This window comes from Typopeltis vanoorti, chromosome 9 (assembly GCF_054136105.1).
Source record: "Typopeltis vanoorti isolate ZY-2024b chromosome 9, IOZ_Tvanoo_1.0, whole genome shotgun sequence".
Lineage (NCBI taxonomy): Eukaryota > Metazoa > Arthropoda > Arachnida > Uropygi > Thelyphonidae > Typopeltis > Typopeltis vanoorti.
Genome location: NC_143557.1, coordinates 41011308 through 41034560, shown reverse-complemented (window position 1 = coordinate 41034560; position 23253 = coordinate 41011308). Strand labels below are relative to the sequence as shown.

Sequence of the window (23253 nt, the reverse complement as noted above, 5' to 3'; positions counted from 1 at the left end):
CTGTGCATGCGTATGTTACCAGTGATATTCCACACTGGGTTTTTTTTGCTATCAGTTTGGTTGAACAAGTTATTTGTAAAGGTTTGTGATATTTGACAGCAAATTTTATCTGAGAGATACTGCGAGCTCCGATATCAGTATAGCATTGGTTTAGTTGTTTTATTTACTGCTGAAAATGGCTGGAAAAATACGTGTATATCAATTGGATAATCCATCAGATGTTGAAGAGATTCGGCGAATGTTACTGGAGTCCGATGATGAGTATGATAGATTCAAATGCGGAAGTGAAAGTGATTTAGAAGATGATGATTATGTGAAAGTTGGTTCAGAAGATTCGGATACGAAACAAGATTTTTCTAGTGAAGAAAGTGAAGATGAATTAGACATGAATGAAAAGTGTTTTCTTGGAAAGGTTAAAGCATCAAAATGGAGCAAAAATCCAATAAGAAAACAAATTAGAAGACAGTGGCAGAATATTTTGCATCAGCTTCCATTAGTTCAGCCAAACACAAAAAAAATGAGAAGACAGAACTTGAAACTTGGAATTGCTTTATCACAGGTGATATTTTAGATCTAATCTTATCATCATCATCATCATCATCATCAAATTCCTGCAATGTACCCTCAAGGGGTGCACAGGATATGATAGTACTACATGAAAAATTTACATCATTACTAACTTCCTATCTACAATTTTCCTCCAAATCAGTCTGTTACTTGTCAAGACTCCAACATTACCAGATCTTATATTTCTATCGTCTAAGGCACTTTGTACCGTATCAATCCACCTATATCTTGGTCTTCCTCTAGGTCGTTTTCCTGCTAACCTGGCAGAGAACACTTGTTTTGCTAATCTTTCTTCGCCCATTCAGTTTAAGTGACCATACCACCTGAGATTAGCTCTGCTAACGCATTCCTGGATGCTGACAAGGTCAAGTTCTTTCCTAATATCCTCGTTTTTAATATGATATTGCAATTGATGCCATCTGTTCACACCCTAATCTTTCTCAGGACTCTCATATCTGCGGTTTCTACTCTTTGGTCAAGTGTTTTACTTTTGACCCAGCTCTCAGATCCATAAGTTAAAACTGGTTTGAATACTATCTTGTATACAGCTAATTTAGTGTTCTGACTAATTTCTCTCTTATTCCATATGAATTTATTCAATTGACTTCCTACCATACCAGCTTTGTTGATTCTGTTGTCTATTTCCATATTTAATTTACCATCTTCACTAAAAATTGTGCCTAAGTAGCTGAAATGTTTTACTTATTCCACAAGTTCTCCATTCACAACACAGTTGACATTTTCAATGATTCTGCCTATTTCATTTCATATATATGTAATAGATATGGTATTTCATACCATATCTATTACAACAGTTATTCAATTTAGTTAGAGAATCTTGCAGACTTGTAGCGGATTTATTTAGAAGTATAACATCATCCGCATAAAGCAAAGAGCTGACATTAACATCTCCAATTTTGATATCATGTTTAATAACACTTTCCTTCATAATGTGATCCATATAGATAATGAATAACAGAGGGGATAATGTACATCCTTGTCTCACACCAGATTTAACATTAAACCATCTTCCTGTACTTCCTTCAATTCTAACTGCTGACTCACAACTCAAATAAAGACTAAGTATTGCTTGATATAATGTCCCAGTGACACCATATAACTGTAGCGTATTGAATAGCTTCTCTTTTGGCACCTTGTCAAAAGATGGTTTCCAAATCGACAAAACTTAAATACAGATCTTTGTTATATTCCCATGATTTCTCCACTATTTGTCGTAAAGTGAAGATCTGATCCTGACAGCCTCTATTTGACCTGAATCCAGCTTGTTCTTCAACAAGCTTTTCTTCCACAATTCTTCTCAACCGTTTCTCAAGTATACTTAAATATATTTTACCAGGAACACTCAATAGGGATATACCTCTGTAATTCTCACATTCAGTTTTATTTCCCTTTTTATATATAGGTACTATGAGAGCTCTACTCCAATCATTGGGAATTCGTCCCTCTGTCCAGGCATTCTGAACTATGCAGTGCAGCCACTGTAAGACTTTTATACCACCATACTTCAGCATTTCTGGTCGAATATCATCTACTCCTGCTGCCTTTCCACATTTCATGCCTCTGATGGTTTTTTCTACTTCAAGTATGGATATGTATTCCTGACTGCATGCCTGGTCAGTGTTTTTTATCACTGTGCTGTCATCACTGCTTGTTTCATTTAGCAAATTTTCTAAGTAATTACTCCATACTTCAAGGATATCTTTTTCTCCTGTTTTCATTTCATCTTTATCATCTCTAACTCCTTTTACAGCACTCTTTCCTCCATTCCTAAGCTTCTTCAACAACCTCCAGAATATTTTGTAACCTTCTTGATATTTATTTTCTATATTCTTGCCAAAGTCCTCCCATGACTTTTGTTTAGCTAGTTTTACACACTGTTTAGCTTTCTTACATTTGTCTCTGTATTCTGTAAGAGTAAAAGCTGACTTATTTGCCAGGAACTTTTGATATGCTTTCTTCTTTTCCTTCACTGCCTCTTTAACTTCCTGTGTCCACCATAGAGTTCTAATTTTTCTATCCTTGCAGACAACTTCACCACATGCCTGATGGTACAACATGACAAAATCTAATCTTATTATATACCAATAAATACATCGATTCTATTTTGAACCGGTATTCAAGAGAAAGAGATGCTAAACTAATAGACAAAACAGAATTCAAAGCATTTTTAGACCTCTTATATCTAGCTGGTTTACATCGCAACAATCGGCTAAATTTGCAGGATTTATGGGCTACAGATGGTAGTGGGATTGAACTTTTTAGACTTACAATGGTTTTAGCGAGATTTATATTTATTCACAATTGTTTATTTATTCACATTTTCTCGCTATTTGTAGAAAATTGTAAATTATGGGACATATGGGACAGAATGTAACAACAGATGAAATGTTACTTAGGTTTAGAGGCAAATGTGAGTTTATACAATATATTCCATCAAAGAACTGTAAATATGAAATAAAAATTTTTGTTATTGTCGATTCGAAAGTGTTTTACACAGGAAGTCTTGAAGTATATGCAGGTAAGCAGCCCGAAGGACCTTACTTGATTAGTAATAAACCAGTAGATGTAATCAAGAGACTTGCAGAATCCATTTACTCTTTAGGACGTAACATTACAGCCGATAATTGGTTCACTGATATAAATCTTATCGCTGACTTGAAAAAGAAGCGACTTTCATATATAGGTACTGTTCGTAAGAATAAACCTCAATTACCACCTGAATTGGTGTCTCCTAAAAAGAGGTCCGAAAAATCCAACATATTTGCTTTTGGTGCAGATTGCACACTTGTATCTCATATACCAAAAAAGGGAAAAAACGTAATTTTAGTTTCAAGTATGCACTTTGATAGCACCGTGAATTTAGATTCCCAAAAGCCTGATATAATAGAATATTACAATCAAACTAAGACAGGAGTTGACACTGTGGACAAAATGATTGGTGCATATAATGTAGCCAGGAACACCAGAAGATGGCCTATGGTTATATTATTATTATTACATAACATCTTCAGGGAATCCAAAGACTCACCAAGGGAGGTCTACAGCTCTCCGCCTCCATCACTCCACTAACCTCAACTACCTTCATCATCTACACCAGCGCCATCTACCACCCATTGTCACCACTAATATTTTCACAGATAATCACAAACATCGATGCCCACGGCAGGATTCGAACCCACAGTCTTTTGGCTGAAGAGCAGATACGCTAACCATTCGTCCAACCAGGCTGGCATTTTCTACACAATTTTGAATATTGCAGGAATAAATGCTCAGATTATTCATATGCTGAACAACAATGTGAAAATACGGCACAGAACATTTATTAGAAATTTCGTAATGCAGTTAGTGTCAGAACAAATAAAAAGGCGTACGGAAATCTCTACAGGTGTGAATGGGCCTTTACACCTGAAACTTCATCAATTTCAGACGCAATTTGAAGGAAATTTTAATGATAACATAAATACGGCTCCCTTGACAAACAGAAAAAGACGTTTTATGTGCTATGCATCCAAAACGAGTCACTTATCAAAATATTTTTGCAAGAATTGTAAAAAGTATTTATGCCTTCAGCATAGCAATATTGTTTGCGATGACTATTATGACAGTTTCGTAAATCCAACTATTGAGGATTCTGATTAATTAATGTTAAATGCATTTGTTTAGTTTTATTTTCTTTCATTATTGATGTTTGCGTTATTTTGTAACAAAAATTTTTATTCTTTATATTTCTTCGTTTCAATAATTTCTAGATTGTAACTGAAAATAAATAAACCATCATGTATTACTGAAATTTTTATCATACATGTCCTCTAGAACAGCGCTTCACAAACTGTGGGTCATGGCCCCCCCTTGGGGGCCATAGGTTTTGTTGAGGGGGGGGGGCAGTGAAATAATGAAAACAAATTTAAAATGTTTTAAGACTAAGTAGATTTTTTTTATCTTAAAAGAAACCTATTTAATTTTTATTTATTATTTCTTTTTTATATTTTAATGGAAAAAAAATCACACATTGGCGGGTTCACAAATTTTGCTTCCTGCATATTTCAGCGCTTAATGAATATTAGTAAATATATCATATAAGTTTCATTTCAAAGCAGAAATCTAAGAATTGCAGTTTCAAATATTTCACCTGATATTGACTTTTTGTGTATCAGTATTGAAACACATCCATCACATTAAATTGTTATTAAACTTTTTATGTTTTTAATTCTTTCTTTATTACTAATCGTTTTACGTTTCACGTGCTTGTACTGCAAATGTACAATAACAATAAATCTATCTATATAAAAATATGAGATAATGTGCCATGTCAAATGTGTCTGTAAGATGCTAAAAATGTAATATTTGCATTTGATTTTTGCAATATTCGCTGCATATCAGCAAACCTTCCTAAAAATGGCTACAGCCAAAATACTATCAAGACTACGAGTTGCCCATAAGGCAACTCGTAGTAAAGGTGAAGCAAGCTCCAGACCACTTTCCTTAGTATTTTCCATAAATGTAAAGCACATCTTCTAGAGCAGTGCTTCCCAAACTTCTGGATGCCAGGGCCACCTTTGGAAAAATTAAAATATTTCACCCCCGCCCCGAAAAAAAATTGTAATATAGACATATAATATTATAAGACCACTTTCCTTAGTATTTTCCATAAATGTAAAGCACATCTTCTAGAGCAGTGCTTCCCAAACTTCTGGATGCCAGGGCCACCATTGGAAAAATTAAAATATTTCACCCCCCGCCCTGAAAAAAAATTTTAATATAGACATATAATATTATAATATTTATTGTTTTGTATTGAATATAAATACAATAAATATTATAATATTATATGTCTATATTACAATTTTTTTTCGGGGCGGGGGGTGAAATATTTTAATTTTTCCAAAGGTGGCCCTGGCATCCAGAAGTTTGGGAAGCACTGCTCTAGAAGATGTGCTTTACATTTATGGAAAATACTAAGGAAAGTGGTCTGGAGCTTGCTTCACCTTTACTACGAGTTGCCCATAAGGCAACTCATAGTCTTGATAGTATTTTGGCTGTAGCCATTTTTAGGAAGGTTTGCTGATAACTTTTAATTCATCTGTTTAATGCTTGTTCATTGGAGAAAATCTTCAAAGCTCTGTTTTTCAGTGTGTTAATGACATCTAGTTTTTTTGTGTTGGGTGATGGTAGGAGTTTATGTGTATATATTAGCCGTGTGTGTAGGTTTCCGGTAAACAGTGAACGAAAGACTGCCAGAAGGAAGGCGTTAACAAGTGTATCTGGAAACAGAAGTGTGTTCTGCTTTTCAATCCCAATCGTGAATTGTATGCATTTGTGTTGTTTGTTTAGGTGGCTGAGGAAAGTGTCTAATGTCTGGCGGCCATGGGGTCAGATAGCAAAAACATCATCAACGCATCTAAGAGCCAGACTTTGGGTTTTAAAGGAGAGGAATCTAGAGCATGTTGCTCAAAATATTCCATGTAAAAGTTAGCAGTGCGTGTGTGTGGGGGGGGGGGTACTACTCACTTAGTAGAGTATAACTCTACTAAGTGAGTATGAAGCATCCCTTTTGTGGATCCCAAATTTTAAAACCTTACATTTAGTTAAATTAAACTGACATTCCCATGTCTTTGCCTACCTTTTCAAGTTATTCAAATCCTCTTGAATAAAAAAAAAAAAACATCAGCAGTATTACTAATAACCCTTCCAAGCTTCAAACAACTGAACATCTTCCTGTAGTCTTGTGACAATATCATTGACATAAAGACTGAGCAGCAATGGTCCATATAGAACTCCCCTTGTAATCTTCCTACTCCCTGATGCTGCTCCCCCCCATATATAACTCTATATCTATTAGATATAGAGAGCCAATCACAATCCAATTCACTAACCTATATCTATACTGATATGATGGAACTTAAAAATCAACTTGTCATGTGGCACCCTATCAAAGGCCTTGGAAAAATCCAAAAAAAACAACAGTGTAACCTTACCTTCATCCACTACTCTTGTTACTCTATTATAAAAACTAACCAGATTACTAAAACAACAGTGCCCTATAACAAATTCATGCTGGCTTGCATAAATAATATTACCCTCATCTGTCCAATTTTGTACATGAGTTCTTAAAAATTTCTCCAAAGTCTTAACAACTACAGAAGAAATACAAGCAGGCCCATAGTTTAATACCTCCATTTTACCATCACCCTTATGCAATGGTACTATTTTGCCCTCTTTCCTCTGTAGGAACCTACCCCATTGTAATATTTCATAAACAGTCAAGTTAACAGCACAGCTAGTTCCACAGCACAAATTCTCTTAAAACACATGGTGAAATTCCATCTAGTCCCCCTGCATTATTAAAATTTAGTGCACTCAGTAAATGGAATTTCCTCTTCATTCACTTCTAACACTCATTCTAACTTCTAACTTCTCATTATCCTTCTAGGAATAAAGCCTGTAGTACCAGGATGGAGCACACTAATAAAGTGATCATTAAATAGCACAACTATGTCATCTGCTTTGGTCACCCAATTCCCATCTCCACTCAACAAGATAATCCATCAACTATCATTTTTCCTATTACTTACCACATAGCAAAAAAAAAAAAAAAAAAAAAAAAAAAAAAAAAAAAAAAAAAAAACCTCCTTGGGATTCTCCTTCGATTGCAGTGCCACTCTCCTCTCATATTCTAATTTTTCTCTCCTCACAATACTAATAATTTTCCTACCTGAGCCTTATATTCCTAATGCAACTGTTTTCCACCTCATGTTATATTTGTGAGAAGGTAGGACCAACATACAGGTTAAGGTTCCTGTTGACACATTCATTACAGTTATCTTGTCAATGTATAAGGATTTACCAGATGTTGCTACTTTTGTGGTATACAGTCTCTTCACTTTCTCATAGGGGATTACTCTGCCCAGTCTTTTTTTTGTATCTCCTTTTCATCCTTCCATCTCTGGCATGCTCAGGAGTAATCTCACACTTAGGTATTTTTGCATTTTACAGTTTATCTTTGTTCTTATGATCTTAACTGACAAACTGGGTGCAGATAGCAGCACCAAAATAGGCAGTATGAGAATGATCATACTTCAACATTAAAAGCAGTTCAAAGGGTATGGGATGAAAAGCCAATACCATTCACATCTATTTTTTATAATCAATTACCCTGCATTTGGCTAAAAGAGGAGAATAAGAGGTCATCTCTGGATGTTGGGTAAGAGTGTGGTTAGCAAGGGTGTGAGGATTAGATTTTTCACTTCAAGAGTGGTGAATGAATTGAATGGGTTGCTTGAGTCAGTTATAAGTGTTTTGTCTGTTAATGGTTTCAAGGAGAGGTGTGATCAATACTGTGTTGATAGTTTGTGTCTCCCACGATGAGCCTTAGGACTCCAAGGAGATGCCCTGCAATAATAATAATGTCAATACTGTTTTATATTACAAGTACAAATCTGTAAGCATCCTAGGATAATTTTCTATTTTCACATTTTTAACATTCTCCTCTTCTATCACCTTTAAAATAATATCTCTTCTTACACAATCTTGCACCACCACCCTTTCTTTTAATCCCAAAGCCTACTTATATTCTTTAATGAATATATGAGAGTGGTCTGAAAAGTTCTCGGCCTAACAATGAAAAAACGAATTAATAATTTCAAAATAATTTTTATTTATCAACATAATTTCCCTTGAGACTAATACATTTATTGCAGCGATGCTCCAGTGCCATTATCCCATCCCTGTAGTGGTTCTCAGTAAGATCTGCAAAATACCTCTCTACAGCTGTGATCACCTCTTGATTTGAATTAAAACACTGACCAGCGAGGAAGAGTTTTAGTTTTGGGAAGAGACAGAAGACAGAAGGAGCCAAATCTGGGGAACAGGATGGATGTTCCAACAATTCATAGTGCAGATTCCTTAATTTTCCCATTGCCAAAACACTTTTGTGGGAGGTGCATTGTCCTGATGAAAGATGATTTTTTTCTTCTGCAAACCAGATCTTTTCTCATGAATTTTTTCATCTAGTCTGGTTAAGAGATCGAAATAATATTCCTCGGTTATTGTTTTACCCTTTTCAAGATAATTAATAAACAAAATGCCTTAGCATCCCAAAACACCGATGCCCATGACCTTTCCTGCTGATGGAACCGACTTTGTCTTCTTTGGCAAAAAACAAATGGCTTCTGTCCACTGTTTTGACTGCTGTTTGGATTCTGATGTATAATGGTGAATCCAAGTTTCGCTCATAGTCGAAATTAATGCACAAAATTAGTTTTATTCTTGTTAAAATGCTCCAAGCACCTGTTCAGAGATTTTCATGCGAGTGCATTTTTGATCAGTTGTGAGCAAGTGCGGCACCCATCTTGCACAGAGCTTTTTCATTTGCAATTCTTCAATCAAAATATATCCTACACGTTCTTTTGAAATGCCTATAGTCTCAGCAATTTCATGCACTTGGACTTGCCTGTTAACCAATACCATATCGTGCACTTGATCAATGATTTCTGGTGTTGTTACACTTTTCTGGACGTCCTTCATGTGGATCATCTTCAAGACTGGTATTGGCCACACTTAAACTCGGCAGCCCATTTCTTAATTATCGAAAAAAAAGGAGAAGAGTGCCGATAAACTTTTATGAACTTCGAATGAATTTCTTTTGCCATTAAACTTTCTTTTACAAAGAATTTCATAACCGCACGATATACAATTTTATCCATTTCAAGGGATACAGACAACACTTTTGCTTCAGACAGCTGTATAAAACAAACTGCTTGATAGAATGACTTGCAATTTCACATGAATGCTTATGACAGATGTACCAACTTAGAAAAAAAAAATCTTGCCGATAGTGTTGACATCTATGGTCGAGGCCGAGAACTTTTCAGACCATCCTCGTACATATGGCATTCCTAATATACAAGAATGCTAATCAAGTCCAACTGGTTCAACAGTTTCCATTCCATAATTTTGTCATGTATAACATGTTTACTGAAGACATGAAAATTGCTTTTGTTGCTAGAAGCAGCCTATGTTACATAATTTTTTTTAATTAAAAAAAGATTAACAGAATATGTGAGACACTTACGTAGCTATCATTGAATGTACATTTTCTAAACTTCGAGCCATTTTTGTCTCCATAGACATTTCTGCAAAATTTTCATAACCTAGTAGTTTGGCTTGATCATGTCTAGAAGAGATGAAAGGAAATTGAGAAACCTATTCAATCAGAAACTTTAACAACATAAAATTCATTGTGTAGAAAAGAGCTTCCCTTTTTTCTCCAAAATTAATAATACATACATATATACACACACACATATATATGGATGCCTACAACACAAACTACAGTACAATGCACATAAATATACTATAGTATAACTGTGTCGAGTCTTCAAAATTCGAGTCATCAGAATTCAAGGAGAACTGGCCTACCAGTCTGGAACATGGGGGGATTGGGTACTGTAGGTGCCAGGGGCCGGAACCCCCTAGTAAAAATATAACAAAGTATAATAACATAATATACAAATGATAAAAAAATATATTAAAAGTGGAACTACATCAAATGCATCTCTACATTCCTATTATTTTCAGATTTTCTCATGTTGAGGTTCTGCATCATGTTCTTCTGAATACTATATGGGTTGCAGATGGGGCTTCCAAATTCTTGGAATTGCTAATCCATCATTTATGTTTTGATTAGGATGATCAATAACCATCTCACATGCTTCTTAAATTTTCTTTCAAACCAAGTTTTGGTGCAGTGTAGGGAATTAGTGTCCTTCCAATTAATTCTGTGACCAGTTTGGATATAATGGTCGGAAAGGCCTGTTTTACCATAATGAAGGAATATAATGAAACCTATTCAATCAGAAAATTTAACAACATAAAATGCATTCATTAGAAAAGAGCTTTGCTTTTTTTCTCCAAAATTAGAAATACATACATATACATATACAGTAACACCCCGAAGTTGCGCGGTAGGTGGGAACAACAAAAAGCACGTAAGTCGGATTTGCGTACTCGGGGTATAATTTTGCATGTAATTTATATATACAAACATATAATTGGGACCAAAGGTTTACAAAAACACCTATATTTTTTAAGAAATATAATCATAATTGTAGTTTTTCTACATAAAAAAAGAAAGTTATTTCGATGTCGATGGTTTCATAAAATCTAATAGATTCGTCTGTCAGCATAATGTCTTTTTCTTGTCACGCAAAATTTCTTCATAGCAAGCTAATGTTTTTTTATTCCTTGCCTTGTGGCTACAATTCGTTTCTCGTTAGAATCTATGTCCTCCAAAATATGTAAACCTTTCTTTTATGATTGCTCTTACTGTGGATTCCTGTAGATCAAACTTCTTTGCTAGCTCACAAATTTTCATTCCGTCTTCAAAATCCTTAATAATGTTGAGTTTTGTTTCCAAAGTCAATGTTTTTCTTTTCTTGCTAGCAGTAGAAGAATCGGACCTGCTTCTTTTGGATGACATTATTATTTTTTATGTGGTAAAATTTTTATCACATAAAAATCGCCGCAAGGTTTGTAGACTATAAAAATCATGTATGAATGGAGACCACGTGAAACACGTCAGTGCTTGTTCACAGCATGTGCGACACTGGCGAATGCGGCCGGCGCCTGAAAGATATGACTAGTGGTGAGGCGTGAAGCAGGACGGGAATACGTACATATAAGAAACCGCGTAACTCCGGATTCGCGTAAGTTGGGGTATGATTGTGTATGTATGTGTGTGTGTGTGTGTATATATATATATATATATATATGTTAAAGATACCAAGTAATTTTAAAACCTGGTTTTACTCCATTTCCCAAGTAAGCAAACAGACTAAAAGTCAAGTTTGCGCCTGCAATTGATGCAAGTCTAACTGATCCCACAGGTAGTGCAGAACCAGGGTAACTCGTGGCAAAGGTGGAACAAGCTCCGATCACTAATCTTAATATTTACCCTTAATGCCAAAACACATCTCCAAGAAGGGGATGTATGATGTTTTGTATTAAAGGCAAGGGGCCACTACCCAGACCGGTTTCGACCTTTATTAAGGTCTCGTCAGTGGGAGCTAGGCTAGAATTAGAAATACCAAGATTTAGTAATACAGAGCTTGTAAGTATTTCGCCAAAACAAGTTACCATAAGGTGTTTTAACCTTATTAAATAAAAATCTCTGGAGGAGATATAAATGTAGAAAGTATTTTTACCTTGGGTATAAATATGTTAAAGATACCAAGTAATTTTAAAACCTGGTTTTACTCCATTTCCCAAGTAAGCAAACAGACTAAAAGTCTGTTTGCACTACCTGTGGGATCAGTTAGACTTGCATCAATTGCAGGCGCAAACTTGACTTTTAGTCTGTTTGCTTACTTGGGAAATGGAGTAAAACCAGGTTTTAAAATTACTTGGTATCTTTAACATATTTATACCCAAGGTAAAAATACTTTCTACATATATATATATATATATATATATATATATATATATATATATATATATAAACACACACACACATATATATATAGCATTTGTATTCATCTTTTCTTATTGGAATTGGGCACCTTTAAATGCCCAATTCCAATAAGAAAGTTACAGGTGCATTAGATTTTGTAAACCCCTGGGTGGGCAATGTAAGGTAAGGAAGGGGATCTTTCGATGAACTAAGTATACTTTTTAATTTTGCAGGAGGTTTGAAAGTTTCCTTAATATTGCATTTCTGTAGTGTTTATCTATTTTTTCTGATAATCCTCTAATGTATGGCATGGCTATGGTATTTTTATAACCTTTTTTTACCTTTCATGGCATTATTTTGGAGGATCTTGTGAATTTTTTTTGATATAGCCATTCTTTATAAAGGCATGGCTAATAATAATATATTCATTCTCAGTACCTGTTCACTGGCACAAACTGTTATGGATCTATGTTGGAGGGTATGTTGATCCCTAGTTTCTCTGTTGGATCATCAGCACCCTCAGGGGGTCATCAGCATCCTCAAAGCCTTACATTACCAATTTCTCATGGCTTTTTTTATCCTCAAGTATTGATAGTACAGCATATATATATATATACACACACACACACACTTCCACATGTGACAGGTTGCAGAACCTTAGTGCAATTAGCGTGTGTGTATGTTGGACAATTTTTTTTAAAATCAATTCCACCAAAAAAGGCTGTTTGCCTATACATCAGTATTAATACCATGGGTGGGTTATGGATTATATAATTTGGAAAACCCTGCTCTAGAGACCAAATACACAACTTTCTGAAGCCACTTCAGGACTCTGATAAGCAGGGTAGCGGTTTCACTCAGGGTGATGAAATTCATCTCCTAACTTTGAATCACTAAACTAAGCTTAAATTACTGCAGACATCCAAAATATTCTCATTTTCAGTTTTTATATCACCTATATGATCTCTGATACCTGTTGTATTAAAAATTCTTCAACTTCTAAACTTTCTTAATAGTCACAAATTCATTTTTCAATATTTTATATCCCCTCCAAAATATCCATGACTTTTGTTTAACTACTTTAATTCATCATTTAGCTTTTTCTCTATATATTATTATTATTATGAATTATTAGTTAGGAACTTTTTATATGATTTCTTCTTTTCACATAATTTTCTTTAACTTCCTGCATCTATCATAAGAGTTTATACAGTCAACTCTCATTAGCAAATCCACAGGTGGCAGAGAAAAAGTTTGTTGCAGTGAATAGTGGTATAGAGATTTTTTTAAAAAATAGCACTGAGTCAAAAGTAATTCTATCATTATAGACAACTTCATCATTTTTCTGACTATGTATTCAGTTGTCTTCAAACTGTGTCACTCTATTTTTGGTTTAAGGTTTGGTTCTTGTTTTCAAACTTCACTATTTCTCCATTAACATGCATATGTGTGAGTTTCATATTTTTCTTCAGACTGATATTTTTCAAATTCTCAGTACACATTTCTTTATAATGAGACTTGTTTGTATTGTGCTGAACGCACTTGTATCTTAGATTAACCTAATCACCAGAAACACAGTAAGATGTTTTTTTTTTTTTTTTCTGCTTTTTCACATGCTCTCTCCAAGTGAAATGATAGACATTTTTCTGCTGGAATACAGTGTCAGTAATTAATAGTTCATATTTTGAGTAGATTTCTAGATGATATTTACCATCATTATTAGCACTGTTCCTTACTCTAAATTTTCCCAAAACATTTTGGTGCATTTTAAGACTGATTTTCTACTTTGCTCCAACAAGAACTACATTTTCCTTTTCCTTTTAATTGACTTTCCTCTTTTATAACTCAAAACATTCCTTGCCTTCTTTTCTAACAAAAACATTTTAAGAGAAGAACAAGCCACAAATGAGTCTAAATGCCCACTTTGCCATTGCCCACATCAAGGAGAGCCAGCTTCCAATCAATAAGCTTATTGTCATGTTTAATGTAAAGCAGCTTCACCTTCCATTTCCTAATCTTGTTTTAACTGAATAAATAATCTTATATTTATTATTCAGTAAGATCTCAACTGTTTTGGATTTCTTCTTCTCAGTAACATCAACTATGTCAATATGGCATTTCTCTAATTCCTCTGGCAATTAGAGGGTAAGACTTATATGTTTGCTATTTTTAATTGTATTTTTTAAGAAAATAATAACAGGCTAATATATTAACTAAAATAAATTTAATTAATATTTCCAATATGAAGTCTAACTGCCATCATCATCATCAGAGAATAAAACATAATAAGATATGTACATGCAGGCAATATACTATGTAATGAAGTTGAAGCATGCCAACTGACAGCAGGTTTAAAGTCCCAAATAGTGTCCCTTAGTGGGCTAAATTGATTAAATTGACATTATGATCCGTTTCGATGTCTCCTCTCTGTTCACCAATGTCCAGCTTAAAGACATTTTACACCTTATTCAAGCGGAATTTCCTCCTGATATTTTAGTCTTATCTAAGTAGGTTACTATGAACTTGGGCCATTTCATCTGGCAAGGAAAATTCTACAAACAAACAGAGGGAACAGCCATGCGCTCTCTGCTTTCTCTCCTCCACTCCCAAATAATTTCTTTATGGAAACATTTGAAGAAAAAGCTCTGAACTCTGCCCCCATACAGACCCACTGTTTGGCTATGCTTTACTAATGATGTGTTTTCCATTTGGCCAAATACTCTCAACATATTCACAGAAAATCCACCCACACACCAAAATATATAGTCACAAACAGACATGCCATCCTACCAATAATATAAGATTATGAAAACTTCATATAACAAGGCTAAATTAATTACTTAAATAAAAGAGCCAATAGGCTTCACTTTATTTAAATTAAGGGGATATTAAATCCCACATTATTTCAAAGCTGAATAAGAAACTCAAAGATCGGAATCAAAGAGTTTCATGCCGAATATAGTAAACTATAAAAGTTTCGGCGGATTGTAGCATAAGCTAAAGCATGTAGTTCAACACTATGGCAACTCGTTGCAAAGTTCTGATCAATATTCTTAGTGTAAAGTTCTGATCACTATTCTTAGTATTACCCATAATGTAAAAACACATCTCCTAGGAGATGTATGATGTTATACATTATGGTGGAAGGTCATTACCCAGACCAGTTTCAACCTTTATTGAGGTCTCATCAGTGAGGTAGACCAGGTAATACTGCCGTTATAGTGAAAAGAAATTATGTACTTTGCTTTATGAGTTGTCAAAAAGGTGCACCCAAAAATAACTTAAATAAAAGAGCCAATAGGCTTTACTTCAGTGATGTAACATTATTTAAATTAAGGGGATATTAAATCCCACATTATTTCAAAGTTGAATAAGAAACTCAAAGATTGGAATCAAAGAGTTTCATGCCAAATATAGCAAACTATAAAAATTTTGGCAGATTGTAGAGTAATCTAAAGCATGAAGTTCAACACTAGGGCAACTCATTGCAAAGGTGGGTAAAGTTCTGATCACTATTCTTAGTATTACCCATAATGTAAAACATATCTCCTAGGAGATGTACGATGTTATACATTATGGTGGAAGGTCACTACCCAGACCAGATGAAACAGGTCTGGGTAGAGACATTTAAATTAATATCCCCTTAATTTAAATTATGTTATATTGCCAAAGTGAAGCCTATTGGCTCTTTTATTTAAGTAATTTTTGGGTGCACCCTTTTGACAACTTGTATAGCGAAGTTCATAAGTTCTTTTCGCTATAACAGCAGTATTACCTGGTCTACTTACTCACTGATGAGACCTCATAAAGGTTGAAACCGGTCTGGGTAGTGACTTTCCACCATAACGTATAACATCACACATCTCCTAGGAGATGAGTTTTACATTATGGGTAATACTAAGAATAGTGATCCGAACTTTACCTACCTTTGCAACGAGTTGCCCTAGTGTTTAACTACATGCTTTAGCTTACATTACAATCCACTGAAACTTTTATAGTTTACTATATTCAGCATGAAACTCTTTGAGTCTGATCTGTGAGTTTCTTATTCGGCTTTGAAATAATGTGGGATTTAATATCCCCTTAAGAGAGGGCACTGTTATGTGAATTTAGATTGACAGAACTTGACCACCTCATAAAACTTTCTTAGCCAATGGCTACAATTCCTACCATATCTAAAAATATTTAATCACCCCCCCCCCCCTTCCCCTGCAGAACAGAGAATACACGAAAGCTATCACTATTCCATGTACCAAAAGCCCATCTGAAAAATTTAAAAAAAAAATACATTTCAATCACTTACACACCACTGCTGCAAAGACCAGCCATAGTCTCTACACCTGCCAGGTGTTTATTAGGTCCCTTGTTGTTGTGAACTATCCTACTCTGGTCAAACAGAAAAGACAACATCAGAATTGCTGAACATAAGGACTATATCCATTGCCAACACTACAGCCACTCAGGACTAAATATGAAAGGCTTTTCCTTGAATCTGCTTCAAGAAACTACTCTAACCTCAACAAATTTAGTTACATTAAATTGCACCAAATTTGGGAAGCTCTCATCCTCCATACTTCAGCCAAGGATGCCAAATTTAGGGGACATTATTTAGGACTTTAGGCTTACACTCAGCTGACATGCTTCAACTTCAATACTCAGTATAGTACCAGAGTGCATATATCTTATTATATTTTGTTCCCTGATGATGCCAATTTGACTTTATATTGGAAGTATTTATTAAATTCTAAGACTAAAATATTAAATTAATATTTTAGTCTACATTGCAATTTCCTTAAAAAATACAGTTATTTAATTCCTTTGCTAGCCACAATTGTTCACTAATTCTTCTTATGCTGATGGTACCTAAGTTCAGTTCTGTTCTGGTAGATGATTTTTCACTGTGTGACCTAGTTCCCTAATAACAATACTAGGGCCTTGTATAATCAGACATAGCCTACATGATATCTAATTATGTTGTATCATTATACTGTAAATGTAATTTTAACCAATACTAAATACAATTTGGTTGGTTAAGTTCCAAATTGGCAGCTCATCCTAATTTGTTCAGCATCCAAATAGATACCTAGTTGTTTCAAGGATACTTGCGACATAAGACTGAATGATATAATCACGTAATCACAAGAAAGATATTTATTTAACCAAATATTTCGGTCTGGAAATAGCAGACCATCGTCAGTGGTATTACAAGAACAGTTTAAAAAATACAAGCTAGAATATTAACAATAGATCGTTAAAATTAGAACATGCCGCGTGATGTTATATCACTAAGTATGAAACGGAATATTTTGAAGTAGAAACATGATTGAATTTGCTATTAAAAAAAAAAAGAGTAAAACCAACATTCACAGGTCGTTATATTCTTAAAGAATCAGCCCATCATCCATGTCAAAACACAGGAATTATAAAATGCCTCATCAGAAGAGCCAAAACTAATTGTTCTAGTTTTGATTATCTACAGAAAGAACTTTCTACTATCCAACAACACATGAAACTCAATAGCTTTTCTGAAAAAAGTACTCAACGACTTCTCAATTCTTATAATCCTCCACAAAACAACAAAGTTTCAATATGTCGAGTGCCTATTCCTTATATCTTCGGTATTTCAGAACCTATCGCAAGAATTTTAAAGAAATATGATTTAACAACTACGTATTCACCTATTAACAAATTGTCTTCTCATTTTCTTTCTCCTAAAGACAAACGCTCAACTTTATCTCTTCCTGGAGTTTATCAAATTCCGTGCAACTATGATCTCTCTTATTCTGGACAAACTGGATGTTCTCTTGAGAAAAGAATCCAAGAACATCAATCATCCATTCTTCACAACAAACCTGAAAAGTCTGGATTGGCTCAACAGGGGATTGAAACTGACCACAGTATCCTTTGGTCCAGGACTCGCTTCTTACATAGATCCGGTTATAGGTTCGAACGTTTGTTCAAGGAAAGCGTGTAGGCCTTGCTCCATCGCCCCAACCTGAATCGTAATGACTGTATATCATCATCAAATTCCTGCCATGTACCCTCAAGGGGAGTGTACAGGATACGACAGTACTACATGAAAAAATTACATCATTACTAACTTCCTATCTACAATTTTCCTCCAAATCAGTCTGTTACTTGTCAAGACTCCAACATCATCTTATATTTCTATCATCTAAGGCACTTTGTACCATATCAATCCACCTATATCTTGGTCTTCCTCTGGGTCGTTTTCCTGCCAACCTGGCAGAGAACACTTGTTTTGCTGATCTTTCCTCTCCCATTCTATTTAAGTTGAGATTAGCTCTGCTATCACATTCCTGGATGCTGACAATGTCAAGTTCTTTCCTAATATCCTCATTTTTAATATGATATTGCCATTGATGCCATCTGTTCACGCCTCTAATCTTTCTCAGGACTCTCATATCTGCGGTCTCTAGTCTTTGGTCAAGTGTTTTACTTCTGACCCAGCTCTCAGATCCATAAGTTAAAACTGGTTTGAACACTGTCTTGTATACAGCTAATTTAGTGTTCTGACTAATTTCTCTCTTATTCCATATGAATTAATTCAATTGACTTCCCACCATACCAGCTTTGCTGATTCTGTTGTCTATTTCTATATTTAATTTACCATCTTCAGTAAAAATCGTGCCTAAGTAGCTGAAATGTTTTACTTGTTCCACAGGTTCTCCATTCACAACACAGTTGACATTTTCAATGATTCTGCCTATTTTCCTTGTCTTTGTCTTTTTGTTGCTGACCTTTATACCATATCTATTACAACAGCAATTGAGTTTAGTCAGAGAATCTTGCAGACTTGTAGCAGATTTATTTAGAAGTATAACATCATCCGCAAAGCAAAGAGCTGACATTAAAATCTCCAATTTTGATATCAGGTTTAATACCACTTTCCTTCATAATGTGATCCATATAGATAATGAATAACAGAGAGGATAATGTACATCCTTGTCTCACACCAGATTTAACATTAAACCATCTTCCTGTACTTCCTTCAATTCTAAATGCTGACTTACAACTCAAATAAAGACTAAGTATTGTTTGATATAATGCCCCATTGACACCATATAACTGCAGCATATTGAATAGCTTCTCTCTTGGCACCTTGTCATATGCCTTTTCCAAATCGACAAAACTTAAATACAGATCTTTGTTATATTCCCATGCTTTCTCGACTATTTGTCGTAAAGTGAAGATCTCATCCTGACAGCCTCTATTTGGCTTGAATCCAGCTTGTTCTTCATCAAGCTTTTCTTCCACAATTCTTCTCAACCGTTTCTCAAGTATACTTGCATAGATCTTGCCAGGAACACTCAGTAGGGAAATACCTCTGTAATTCTCACATTCAGTTTTATTTCCCTTTTTATATATGGGTACTATAAGAGCTCTACTCCAATCATCGGGAATTCGTCCCTCTGTCCAGGCTTTCTGAACTATGCAGTGCAGCCATTGTAAGACTTTTATACCACCATACTTCAGCATTTCTGGTCGAATATCATCTACTCCTGCTGCCTTTCCACATTTCAAGCCTTTGATGGCTTTTTCTACTTCGAGTATGGATATGTATTCCTGACTGCATGCCTGGTCAGTGTTTTTTATCACTGTGCTGTCATCACTGCTTGTTTCATTTAGCAGTTTTTCAAAGTAATTACTCCATACTTCAAGGATATCTTTTTTTCCTGTTTTCATGTCACCTTTATCATCTCTAACTCCTTTTACAGCACTCTTTCCTCCATTCCTAAGCTTCTTCAACAACCTCCAGAATATTTTGTAACCTTCTTGATATTTATTTTCTATATTCTTGCCAAAGTCCTCCCATGACTTTTGATTAGCTAGTTTTACACACTGTTTAGCTTTCTTACATTTGTCTCTGTATTCTGTAAGAGTAAAAGCTGACTTATTTGCCAGGAACTTTTGATATGCTTTCTTCTTTTCCTTCACTGCCTCTTTAAGTTCCTATGTCCACCAGGGAGTTCTGATTTTTTTATTCTTGCACACAACCTCACCACATGCCTCTCTTGCAGAATCAATCAATGTTTTCTTCAGAGTTTGCCACTGAATCTCCAAGGTTTGATTCCTGTTCTCAAACTCTTTCATTTTCTTTTCAAATATCTTTCTGTATTTTAGTCTACAGTTCACATCTGAGAGCTGCTCAACTTTTATTCGCTTTAAAACTTTCTTACATGTTATTCTTTTCAATATGAAATTCAATTTTATCCTGCTCAAGACTAAATAGTGATCACTTCCAATTTCAAATCCTCTGTACACTCTGGTGTCCTGCACCAGGGAGAAAACATCACTATCAACAATAACATAGTGAATGAGACTTTTCTTATTCCTAGCCTCTTCTCTCCATGTGAATTTGTGCACATTTTTATGTTGGAACATGGTGTTAGTAATAACCAGTCCATGTCCTGCGCAGAAATCCAACAGATATTTGCCATTATTATTAGCTGTGCTCTTTTCTCCAAATTTTCCCAAAATATTTTTGTATGTCTCACAATCATTTCCTACTCTGCTATTTAGATCCCCAACAAGGACCAACTTTTTCTTTTTCATTGTGTCAGTTGCTTTTTCTAAAGCGTCAAAAAATTCCTCCACTTCTACCTTAGAACCTTCTGTGGGACCATAGGCACAAATAAGTCTCATTGTCCAGTTCCCCATTCTCATATTTGTCCACATTACTCTACTTGAGACTGACTGCCATTCAAGAAGATTAGCCTCATATTTTGTGTTGAATCCTATGGCTACTCCATTACTATGGAGTAGCCATAGTAATGACTGTATATCTATATCAAAAATCTGGGAAAGTCTAATCAAGATTACTCATTAATTAATTTTTTTTTTTTTTTTAAATTTTTTTTAATAGCAAATTCAATCATGTTTCTACTTCAAAATATTCTGTTTCATACTTAGTGATATAAAATCATGCGGCATGTTCTAATTTTAACGATCTATTGTTAGTATTCTAGCTTGTATTTTTTAAACTGTTCTTGTAATACCACTGACGATGGTTTGCTATTTCCAGACCGAAATATTTGGTTAAATAAATATCTTTCTTGTGATTACGTGATTATATCATTCAAATAGATACCTAGTAACAGAGTACACATGTAAAAGTAAGGGGTGATTTCAAATCACCAGTCTCTGTCAGTTTTCAAACTTTCCTTACAGGCTACGTGGAGGTTTCCTCCATTAGCCAGCATTGATATCCTTTAGTAACACTATGAATTAATATCCACATACTAATTTATTAATCTGTGGGAAAAAACTATTTTACATAAAAACATCAACAACGTATCTTTTCTAATGTGCATTAAAAGGTCCTCTCAAAGAGATAGATGTTCAAGTGAGAAGTAGATCACTAAAAACAAACTATTACTTTCAACTATAAATGGAACTCATGTACCTGTTAAATCGTAGTTCTTCGATTTCAATGCTGTTATTAAACTTATCATCAAGAGAGGATGCTCGGGTATTATAAGCAAACCAAATGTTCCATCGCAGTAAGCTGTCATCACAATATTCCAAAAATGGGTAATAAATGTATGGATTTAGAGTAACAGTCCAAGGTCCAGCAGAGGGATTTGTACTATAAAAAAAATAATAAAAAAATTAACATTTTATTGTATTGTTCCTCAGTTGCTCCCGATGACGAAGTGATATTTGGAGCAACTGAAGACAATCTCCAAAAAGCTGTATATATATATATATATATATATATATTGAATTTAATTATAAAACAATATAATATGTCAATAACTCAAGGTTAAAAAAAAAATCACCAAATCAATGGCATTCCAAGGGAAAATATCTATCTCAACTAAAATAGTAATAGACAATAAAATAATTTAACTAGTCAATCACTTTAAGAAATTTTCCAAAGTAAATGGAATAATATACTAAACATGAAGGTGAAAAACAGAAATGAAGAGACATTTGAAAGAACTAAACCAAACAACAAAAAAATACATAATTAAATGGAAAGAACATCTAAAAACATAACATCGAGAATACCCAGGAAGGAGATGAAGTGCAAACCAAAGGATCAAAGAAACAGAAGTAGCCTGATGAACTGTTGGTCTGAGACCAAAAGAGACCACCTGACATAGATTAGTGATAGAACAAAAGACAGCAACATTTCCAATAACAGTAATTTGAACAACTGAAGTTAGCATTTATAGTATTTTGGAAAAATGTCACAAAGAAGACTGTTACAAAGTTAGATGGAATGAAAGAGGAAACAAGAAATTGGTTTGGTGTGACTGAAGCTGTAGAGTGGGTGGATTATTTTGACCAGACGCTGCTAACGTGTTCAAAAGCTTAAAAAAGACTAGAGGAATGGTAACTAATTCAGCAACAAAGCTCTCATGAAAATAATGATGCAAAAAAAGATGCATGAAGAGGACACAAGATGCCTATGAGAAAATGACTAGAGTGAGTGTGGGAGAGGATCATCAAAGACTTCCTCTTCTGGAAAACATCATCATGGATTTTAGGTGGATTTTTGGTGCAGCACTGAAACTGTGAAACAATATTTGAAGGTAAAGTAGATTTGGGACTTGTACAATGTCAGAAGTTTGAGAAGTACTGTCTTGAGCAGAAAAGCACATGCAGATTTTTAGAAATTATGAAGAAATTATGGATGTATTTATATCAGGTAAAGCTACACGTGTAAATCAGTCAAAGAAAAAGAAATTATTATGCAGGGAAATCTAGGTCTTATCACAGGCAAATAGAGATAAATGTGATCTTTCTTGCAATAATAAGAAAGGAGGGTGTTTTAGTAACAGAGAAGTTCACTTGCTACTGCAATATGGCAAGGAAAATCAGTGTTTAAGACAGTGGTTATGGATAATCTTGCAGATTGGATGTTTAAATATTATAAAGTCTGACAAATGAAAAAGGACAACAGAGTATAATGTCAACAGCAAAACTATAGATAAGATTTAAAGCTAGTGAGAGAAGGTCATTTATGGATAGGAGAAGGGCATGGGTAAAAGTGTAGAGACTTTGGATACTCTGGCAGTGAGTCAAGTATCAAACTTTCTCTGTTCAAAGATGGAGGAGCAGGTGAATATCTACCGTGGCTTTAATGATGGTGGAATCCAATACTGGTAGTTAACGATTAACTGATAGGTTTCTAGATTCTAAAGAAGTTATCAAGTCGCCTAGTCATCAGGATCAGATGACTTGTTGTT

General features: G+C 34.6%; 1 protein-coding gene across 1 annotated transcript in view; it reads right to left on the bottom strand.

Moving 5' to 3' along the window:
* The window catches only part of LOC150103000 (uncharacterized), a 361006-nt gene that overhangs the window by 219906 nt on the left and 117847 nt on the right, over positions 1-23253 (bottom strand). The window contains exons 7-8 of the mRNA XM_090397703.1: positions 21462-21644; positions 9659-9760 (exon numbers count right to left, since the gene is read on the bottom strand). Of these exons, the coding sequence (XP_090253829.1) occupies positions 9659-9760; positions 21462-21644 (285 nt within the window). The remainder of the gene's footprint in view (positions 1-9658; positions 9761-21461; positions 21645-23253) is intronic.